This window comes from Mustela nigripes, chromosome 17, assembly GCF_022355385.1.
Source record: "Mustela nigripes isolate SB6536 chromosome 17, MUSNIG.SB6536, whole genome shotgun sequence".
Taxonomy (NCBI): domain Eukaryota; kingdom Metazoa; phylum Chordata; class Mammalia; order Carnivora; family Mustelidae; genus Mustela; species Mustela nigripes.
The window spans coordinates 8,327,928-8,338,062 of NC_081573.1; the positions used below are offsets into that span (position 1 = coordinate 8,327,928).

At 41.3% G+C, this 10,135-nt stretch overlaps 1 protein-coding gene across 1 annotated transcript; it reads right to left on the reverse strand.

The window, feature by feature from the left end:
• Positions 1–5,459: 5,459 nt before the first annotated feature.
• LOC132004811 (small ribosomal subunit protein eS24) lies at positions 5,460–5,919 on the reverse strand. The gene has a single exon (XM_059381349.1). The coding sequence runs from the start codon at positions 5,873–5,875 to the stop codon at positions 5,483–5,485; it is 393 nt and encodes a 130-aa protein (XP_059237332.1). The 5' UTR covers positions 5,876–5,919; the 3' UTR covers positions 5,460–5,482.
• Positions 5,920–10,135: the final 4,216 nt, after the last annotated feature.

Here is a 10,135-nt window from a genome sequence, read left to right on the forward strand (position 1 = left end):
ATTTACATAGAAAATCCTAAGTATTCTAGCAAAAAAAAAAAAAAAATTTAAAAGTGCTGGCACTAATAAGTGATTTTTTAAAAAAAGATTTTATTTATTTATTCGACAGACAGAGATCACAAGTAGGCAGAGAGGCAGGCAGAGAGAAAGAGGAAGGGAAGCAGGCTCCCCGTTGAGCAGAGAGCCAGATGGGGGGCTCGATCCCAGGACCCTGAGATCATGACCCAAGTCGAAGGCAGAGGCTTTAACCCACTGAGCCACCAGGCACCCCAAGTGATTTTTTTAAAAGATTTTGTTTATTTACTTGACAGACAGAGATCACAAGTAGGCAGAGAGAGAGGAAAGCAGGCTCCCTGCTGAGCAGAGAGCCCGATGCGGGGCTCCATCCCAGGACCCTGAGATCATGACCTGAGCTGAAGGCAGAGGCTTTAACCCACTGAGCCACCCCTAATGAGTAATTTTAACAAGGTTGCAAGATACAAGGTAAATATAAGAAATTAACTGTATTTTTAGATACTGCGAACAAACAGTTGTAAAATAACATTTTAAGATATCATTTAAACAGTGCCACAAAACATAAAATACTTACATTAAAGCTAACAAAATATGTACAGGAAGTAGGCACTGAAAACTATAAAATATTAATGGAAGAATTTAATGAAAACCTAAATAAATGGAGAGATAGACTATATTCATGAATTGCAAAGCTCAGATTGCTGTCAATTCCCTCCAATTTACCTATAGATTCAATAAACCCCCAATAAAAATCCCAGCTAGCTTTTTTTTTAAATTTTGTAGAAATTACCAATGTAGAAATTCTCAAATTTACCTGGAAACACAAAGGACCAAGAATGGCTAAGACAACTTCGAAAAACAACAAAGTTGCAAAGCTAACCCTATCTGATTTCAAGATTTATTTTGCAACTGGAGGAATCAAACAGTGTGTTGTTGGCAAAAAGACAGAAAAATAGATCAATGATACAGAATAAAGAATCTAGGAATTAGGGACGCCTGGGTGGCTCAATCAGTTAAGCTGCTGCCTTCGGTTCAGGTCATGATCCCAGAGTCCTGGGATAGAGTCCCATGTCCGGCTCCTTGCTTGGCAGGGATCCTGCTTCTCTCTCTGTCTCTGCCTGCCACTCTGCTGCTTGTATGCTCCCTCCCTCTCTCTCTCTCTCTGACAAATAAATAAATAAAATCTTAAAAAAAAAAAAAGAATTTAGAAATTAACCCAATCAAAATCTCCCCATCTTTTTAGCGAACACGACAAACTGATTCTAAAGTTTATATAGAAATTCAAGGACTTGGGACTCCTGGGTGGCTCAGTGGGTTAAGCCTCTGCCTTCAGCTCAGGTCATGATCCCAGGGTCTTGGGATGGAGCCCCGCATCAGGCTCTCTGCTCAGCGGGGAGCCTGCTTCCCTTCCTCTCTCTCTCTGCCTGTCTCTCTGCCTACTTGTGATCTCTCTCTGTGTCAAATAAATAAATAAAATCTTTTAAAAAAAGAAAAAATATTCAAGGACTTAAAATATCAGATGGAATGCCTAGTGGTTCATTCAGAGCATGTGACTCCTGATCTCAGGGCTGTAGATTTGGGTCCCACATAGAGGTAGAGGTCACTTTAAAAAATAAATAAATAAAAATGACAAGAGCGCCAAATAAAAATCTATAAATAAATAAATAAATAAATAAATGAAGTCTTAAAAAATAAATAAATAAAATAAAAATAAATAAAATAAAATCAGAGATGGAGGGCTTTACTACTTGATTTCAAAACTTTCTATAAAGAGCCCAAAATAGACCCAAACTTGATTATCTTCTTTTTTTTTAAAGAAATTATTTATTGGACAGAGAAACAGCGAGAGAGGGAACACAAGCAGGGGAGGGGTAGAGGGAGAAGCAGGCCTCCCACTGAGCAGGGAGTCTGATGTGGAACTCGATCCCAGGACCCAGGATCCCAGGACTCGATCATGATCTGAGCCAAAGGCAGATGCTTAACCCACTGAGCCACCCGGGTGCCCCCAAAGTTGATTTTCTGTAAATATGTCAGTATAATTCATGGGAGGCAAAGATAGTCTTTTCAATAAAAAGTGGTTATGTACATGAACAAAACTGGACCTGGCTCACACAGCACATGTAATTTTTTTTAAAGATCTCATTTATTTATCTGAGAGAGAGAAAGTGAGTGTCAGAGCATGAGTGGAGGGGGGAGGGGTCGCGGGAGAGGGAGAAGCAGGCTCCCCGCTGAGCAGGGAGCATGAAGTAGGGCTCCATCCCAGGACCCGGGGATCAGGACCTGAGCTAAAATCAAGAGTCGGACTCAACCCACCCAGCCACCCAGGTGCCAGCACACAGGAATTAACTCAAGTGAACCACAGACCTAAGGATAAAGGCTAAAACCATAAAACTTGCAGAAGAAAACACATGAGAAAATTTTTGTGAACCTGGGTTAGGCGAAGATATTTTATTTTATTTGTTTACTTTTTAAGATTTTATTTTTAAAATAAACAGGCAAAGATGTTGTAGACAAGACACGAAAAGCACCAGCCATGAAAGAAAGAAAGAAAAAAGGTTGGGGGGCCTGGCTGGCTCAGTCGGAGCAGTAAGCAACTCTTGATTTTGAGGTCATGGGTTCAAGCCCCATGTTGGGTGTAGCGAGGACTAAAAAAAATAAATAAGTAAACTTAAAAAAAAATAAAAACAAAGATATATGGGATTTCATCAAAATTAAAAACTTTTGTTCTTTAAAAGACATAATTAAGGAAATGATCATTTAAGCCGGAACCTGGTAAGAAATATTTGCAATACTTATTTCTGCCACAGAAGGTGAATCCAGAATACATAAATTACCTGCACAACTCCATAATAAAAAGATTTTTTAAAAATTATTTATTTAAGTAATCTCTACACCCAAGGTGGGGCTTGAACTTGTGACCCCCAGATCAAGAGTTGCATGTTCTAGCACCTAAAATGGCCACGTGCTCCAGTAATTAAAAGATTTTAAAAATCCAACTTTCAAGTGAGCAAAAGCCTTAATCCTTCTGAAAAGAAAATATGTGAATGGCCAACAGACACATGGAGATACTCAACATCTACAATCACCACAGAAATTAAAATTGATACCACAAAGAGGTATCGCTACACGTCTTCTAGGAAGGCTGAAATTGTACAAGACTGACAGCACCAGACCTTGGCAAAAACATGGAGGAGCTGGAATGCTCACATATTTGCTGAAGAGAATGTAAACATGGACCCTAGTTTGGAAAACAGGTGGGCAGTTTGTTGTCAGGTTGAACATAGTTTTATCTGATGACTGAGAAATCCCTCTTGGGTATGTAACCAAGAGAAAGGAAAGCACATGTTGACAAGAAGATTCATGGAAGATTTACTCATAATATCAAAAGAAATGAAAATAAGCCAAATGTGTATTCGTAGGTCATTAGAAACCAGTCACAGGATAGTCAGAACGGATATCGCTGGTCAATAAAAAGGAGCAGGCTACATCCGGATAAGGACACTGGTGAATCCAGAACCATCACGCGGAAAGAAAAAAGCCAGACCCAGAAGTGTACAGACAATACCATTTCACGTAGATGAAATTCTAGTCTGTGCAAAGCTAACCAATCATAACACGAACCAGATCTGTGATCACCGGGAGCAGTTAAGGAAGATTGGCTGGAAAGAACAAAAGGTCTTCTGGAATAATAAGAATGTTCTACACCTTGATCGGTATGGTGATCATACAAGCATATATATTTTTCAGAACTCAATGAACCGTATACATGTAGCGTGAGCATTTTATTACATGTAAATTATACTTCTATAATGTTGATTTTATTTTGAAGATTTTACATATTTATTTATTTATTTATTTATTTTAGAGAGAAAGAGACCACAAACAGGGGGAAGAGCGAAGGAGAAGGCAGAGGGAGAGAGGGCCCCAAGCCGACTGTGCCCTGAGCATGGGGCCTGGCGCCGGGCTTGATCTCATGACCTTGAGATCACAACCTCAGCCAAAGCCAGGAGTCACACGCTTAACTGACCGAGCTACCCATGTGCTCCTGTAATATTGATTTATTATTTTAGGATTTTATTTGTTTATTTATTTATTTGACAGAGAGAGAGAGTGAGAGATCACAAGTAGGCAGAGGGGCAGGCAGGGGGTAGGGGGAAGCAGGATCCCTACTGAGCAGCGAGCCTGATGTGGAGCTTGATACCAGGACCCTGAGATCATGACCTGAGCCAAGGCAGAGGCTTAACCCACTGAGCCACCCAGGCATCCCCAGGACATGTTGATTTTAAAATAATTCATTTGTTAGATTTAACGGGAGACTACTGATAACAGAAAGGTAGGGCAGTGAACTTGAACACAGGTCAATAGGAATTATCCACAATGAAGCTCTAAGACAAAAGAATGGGAGGGAAAAAAACATAAAAGAGATGCCTGAGTGATGTGGACACCGTTAAATTATCTATCCTGTGTATAATTGGAGTAGCTTCAGATGAGAAAAGAGAGCATGGATCCCAGAGCAATTTAAAAAAAAAAAACTTTTTTCGAGAAATTTCCAAAATGAATGAAAAACATCAACTCATAGATTAAAAAATTTCGGTGAGCCCCAAACACTATAAAAACCAAAGGTGGGAGGGGGGCACCTGGATGGCTCAGTGGTTTAAGCCGCTGCCTTTGGCTCAGGTCACGATCTCAGGGTTCTGGGATTGAGCCCCGCATCAGGCTCTCTGCTCAGCAAGGAGCCTGCTTCCCCCCACCTCCCGCCTGCCTCTCTCCCTACTTGTGATCTCTCTCAAATAAAAATTTTTAAAAAATAAAAATAAATAAAATCTTAAAAAAAAAAAACCAAAGAGGGGGTGGGACACACCTAGGCATTTTGATAGAAGTACTGAAACCGAAGATAATAAACATAATAGAAAGCATAATAGAAACCAAAGATAATAAACATAATAGAAAGCATAATAGAAGATAATAAACATAATAGAAAACATAATAGAAAGATAATAAACATAATAGAAAGAAAGATGAGACAAAGTCACAACACTCTCAAGGGGAAAATGCAAAGAGCGTCTAAATGTTCACTGGAAACTATGTAGCAGGACCAGTTTCCCAGCGCTGCCATAAAAAGCACCACAAAGTGGGTAGTCTGAAATGAGAATTTACTGTCTCTGTTCTAAAGGCTACAAAATGTGACATCAAGGTGTTAGCAGGGCCCCTGCTCTCTCTGAAAACAGAGAATCCTTTCTTGCCTCTTTCAGGCTTCTGACAGCTAGCACTCCTTGGCTCCCTGCTGTGTGATTCCACTCTCTGCCTTCATGTTCCCATGGCCTTCTTCCTTTGTCTCTAACTTCACGTGCCTGTCTTCTTTTTTTTAACGTTCTTAGTTTATTAATCCTCTCATGAAAAATCTGCACAATCACCAAAGATAAAGCCACTGCAGCATCTTTACTCCTTCTGTTGTCCAATTTCCAGCTCACTTTTTGCCAGCACCAACATTGGCTTTCGCAGTCCCCCTGACTTTCTTCATTCTGTTCTTGCGTTCTTTTCGCTGTTTTCTTGAGGTCTTTTTCTTCTCATACAGACCATGTCTTGCAAGTCTATGTTTGGGTTCATTTTTCTTTGCATAATCCAAGGAATCATAAATCATGCCAAAGCCAGTTGTCTTGCCACCACCAAAATGGGTTCTGAATCCAAATACAAATATGACATCTGGTGTGGTCTTGTACATTTTGGCTAGTTTTTCCCGAATTTCTGTCTTAGGTACTGTTGCCTTTCCAGGATGAAGGACATCAATAACCATTTGTTTGCGCTGAAGTAGTCGGTTGGTCATGAACTTCCTGGTCCGGATAGTTACTGTGTCGTTCATGATGGCGGCCGAGCTTCAAGCAGCCGGAGAGGAAAAGAGACGTGCCTGTCTTCTTATAAGGCCACCAGTCATACTGGATTAGAGATGCACCTTATTCCAGTATGACCTCGTCTTAACTAATTACATTGCAACACTATTTCCCAATAAGGTCATATTCTGAGGTCCTCGGAATTAGACTTCAACATGCCTTTTTGGGAGGGGGACACAACTTAATCCATAACAGATGCCAAAAGACAATGGAATAACATGTTTAAAGCACCAAAAGGGGGCACCTGGGTGGCTCAGTGGGTTAAAGCCTCTGCCTTCGGCTCAGGTCATGATCCCAGGGTCCCGGGATCGAGCCCCGAATCGGGCCCTCTGCTCAGCGGGGAGCCTGCTTCCCCTTCTCTCTCTGCCTGCCTCTCTGCCTACTTGTGATCTCTGTCTGTCAAATAAATAAATACAATATTTAAAAAGAAAAGGAAGTACCAAAAGAAAAAAGAAATTTTTACCCTAGAATTCTATACCAGTGGTAACAGCCTTAGAAATGATAGTCAGGGGGTGCCTGGATGGCTCAGTGGACTATGCTTCTGCCTCTGACTCAGGTCATGATCTCGGGGTCCTGGGATGGAGCCCCGCATCGGGCTCTCTGCTCAGCAGGGGACCTTCCCCCCGCTCTCTGCATCTCTGCCTGCTTGTGATCTCTCTCTCTCTCTGTGTCAAATAAGTAAATAAAATCTTTAAAAAAAAAAAAAGAAATGAAAGTGAGCAAAGGGGAATATTCCCCTTTATCTATATAGATAAGCTGGACTTTATTAAAATTAAAAAGGTGTGTGCTTCAAAGCATAGCATAAAGAAAGTGAAAAGAACACAGAGAATGCATTCCATACCATTTGCAAACCATAGATGTGATGAGACTCATATCTAAAATATATAAAGAGCTCTTACAATTCAGTAATAAAATGAGGACCCAATATTAAAGTGGGCAAAGGATCTGAGTAGACATTTCTCAAAAAACATATGCAAGGGTCCAATAAGCCCAGACAAGATGTTCAAAATCATTAGTTACTAGGAAAATGCAAGTCAAGACCACAATGAGATAACATTTCAACCCCCTACGATGGCTCTAATTAAAAGGACAGATAGTAGCAAGTGTTGGCAAGGAGGTAGAGAATTCCAAGTCATAGAGATGAGCTACTCAGGATTTCTTAATCCACAGCAACTAGAGATAATAAATGATTACTCTTGGGTTAAGCCTGTAAATTTGGGGGTGATCTGTTCCACAGCAAAAGGTAACTAACACAGTAATCTCAAATACCATACTCCTAAATATATAAAACATAAATGAAAATAAACTGTCTAATTAAAGGAAACCATTGTCAAACTGGATTAAAAACAAGATCAACAAGATCTTATATACTTCTTGTGTTTTGGCTTTATTTTTTATTTATTTTTATTTATTTACTTGACAGACGGAGATCACAAGCAGGCAGAGAGGCAGGCAGAGAGAGAGGAGGAAGCAGGCTCCCCGCTGAGCGGAGAGCCCAATGCAGGGCTTGATCCCAGGACCCTGAGATCATGACCTTAGCTGAAGGCAGCGGTTTAACCCACTGAGCCACCCAGGCGCCCCTTGGTTTTATTTTTTTAAGGTTTTATTTTTAAGGAACCTCTACATACAACATGAGGCTCCAACTCACAACCCCGAGATCACATGTGCTTCTGACTGAACAAGACAGGTGCCCCTAGACTTTTTATGTTAAAAAAAATTTTGTTTTTTAAATTAAGTGGTCTTTTTAAAAAGATTTTATGTATTTATTTGATAGAGCGAGAGAGCACAAACAGGGGGAGCAATAGAGGGAGAGAGAGAGGGAGGACCCTGGGATCAGGACCAGAGCCAAAGGCAAACTTTTAACCATGTGAGCCACCCCAGGACCCCTAGTAAGTAGTCCCTAAGCCCAACATGGGGCTCCAACTCACAACCTTGAGATCAAAAGTTGCACGCTCCACTGACTGAGCCAGCCAGGCGCCCCTATTCTTTTTACCTTAAATATAAAATCACAGATGGATTTAGTGTAAAAGAAAGGGAAAATACATACAATGCAAATACTAAGTAAAAGAAAGCAAGCTGGCATGGTCATATTAACATCAAAGTAGACTTTAGATAGAAGTCTTATAAGAGTTAAGAGGAATATTTCATAATTTAAAATGATGAGGAACATATGATAATCTTAAACTTGCATGTACCTAATAACACATCTTAAAAACATAAAGCAAAAGCTGACAGAACTAAAAGGAGAAGGAGATGAATTCACAATCATATTTGGATATTTTAACATGCTTCATGCAGTAACTGATAGGACAAGCAAAAAGGTGAGAAAAAATGCAGGTTTGAATAATGCAATTAATGAACTTGAACGAACTGATACCTATAGACCACTACATCCAACACCTGCAAAACCCACATTTTTTTTCAAGTCTATCTACTCTTTTCTTTTCTTTTTTTTTAAAGATTTTATTTATTTATTTGACAGACAGAGATCACAAGTAGGCAGAGAGGCAGGCAGAGAGAGAGAGAGAGAGGGAAGCAGGCTTCCTGCGGAGCAGGGAGCCCGATGCGGGGCTCGATCCCTGGACCCTGAGATCATGACCCGAGCCGAAGGCAGCAGCCCAAACCACTGAGCCACCCAGGTGCCCAAGTCTATCTACTCTTTAAGGTAGCTGCTGCCTTCCAGTTTCACAAGTAAGGAACTGGGAATTCACCGCTTCATCTTAACACCAAATAAAAAGCTGAACAGACTGAAAAGCTGACAACTCTACTAGGATCCTTAAAAGAGGTGAGGACACAGTGCCAACCACTGTCCCCGCGATTGGAGAGACTGAAAGGCCAATTCACAGAAAAACTTACCGGGGCGACTCATGGGCAGAAGCTGCTGTGGCGACCAGTACTGGGGCAGGAACACCAGAACTCTCCTTGATGAATTGCTGGAAGCTTCGTGTAGGCAATTCTGAGAGTTAAAAACCCCAAGGGGACCCCATCCTTGAAGAACCCCACAATTTTATGAGATTTGCCTCTAGGAGCTCAAGCTGGTTCCCAGAGTAAATATTAAAGAAAAATCCACTTGTGCTGCTAGCAGGAAGAGGAGAAAAAGGCCTGTTTTGAAATTCATCACAGCACTCTGTTCTTAAGGAGGCTCTCACCCCCAGGAGGAACTCCTTAACGAGAGCCCAATGCACCTGGGTGGGGGGGGGAGGGAACTACCCACCCCCAGCCCATTCCAGCTGTCCTCTCCAACTTAAGAGGGAGGGAAAAAAACTTAAAAACACTTGTGAAGCTCACAGTCTAGTGATACAGGCTCGCTCATCACAGGACTAGAACACTTCCTCTCCCCCCAACACCTCAGACATTTCTTTTTGGATCTTTTTCTTAGGATTTCCGTCTCTCTGCTGACATCGCCCATCTGTTCTTGCATGCTGTCTATTTCATCCATTACAGTCCTTAGCATATGAATCAGAGTTGTTTTAAATTCCTAGTCTGATGATTCCAGCATCTCCACCATGCCTGCTTCCAATGCTCACTCTGTCTCTTCCAACGGTAATTTTTTTTTTTTTTTCCTTTTGGTAAATGCCTTGTAAGTTTTTCCTGACAGCCAGACGTGATGTGCTGGGTAAAAGGAACTGAATGGATCTTTAGTAATATGTGGGTTCCTAGTAGACCTACCTGTATTCATTCCAGACAGAGCGGACTTCAAAGCAAGGCAGTGGATCAGGGATAATGAAGGGCATCACCTGTGGTCCATTTACCAAAGTACACCATATTCCAGGCCATCAACCAAACCTTTAGAAATTTTTATTTATTTATTTACTTACTTACTTATAAGATGTTATTTATTTTGAGAGAGAGAGAGAAAGCAAGAGAGAGAGAGAGCACAAGCCAGAAGGAGGGGCAGAGGGAGAAGCAGGCTTCCCACTGAGCAGAGAGCCCAATGTGGGACCCCGGGACCCAGGACCTGCCTGTCTACTTGTGATTTCTCTGTCAAATAAATAAATAAAATCTTTAGAAAAAAATAATCTTTGAAATAATCTTTTTTTTTTAAAGATTTTATTTATTTATTTGACAGAGAGAAATCACAAGTAGTCGGAGAGGCAGGCAGAGAGAGAGAGAGGGAAGCAGGCTCCCCGCTGAGCAGAGAACCCGATGCGGGACTCGATCTCAGGACCCTGAGATCATGACCCGAGCCGAAGGCAGCGGCTTAACCCACTGAGCCACCCAGGCGCCGCTGA

Coding starts and splice junctions, on each gene's coding strand:
- LOC132004811 (XM_059381349.1), bottom strand. CDS start 5,875: ATGAACGACACAGTAACTATCCGGACCAGGAAGTTCATGACCAACCGA.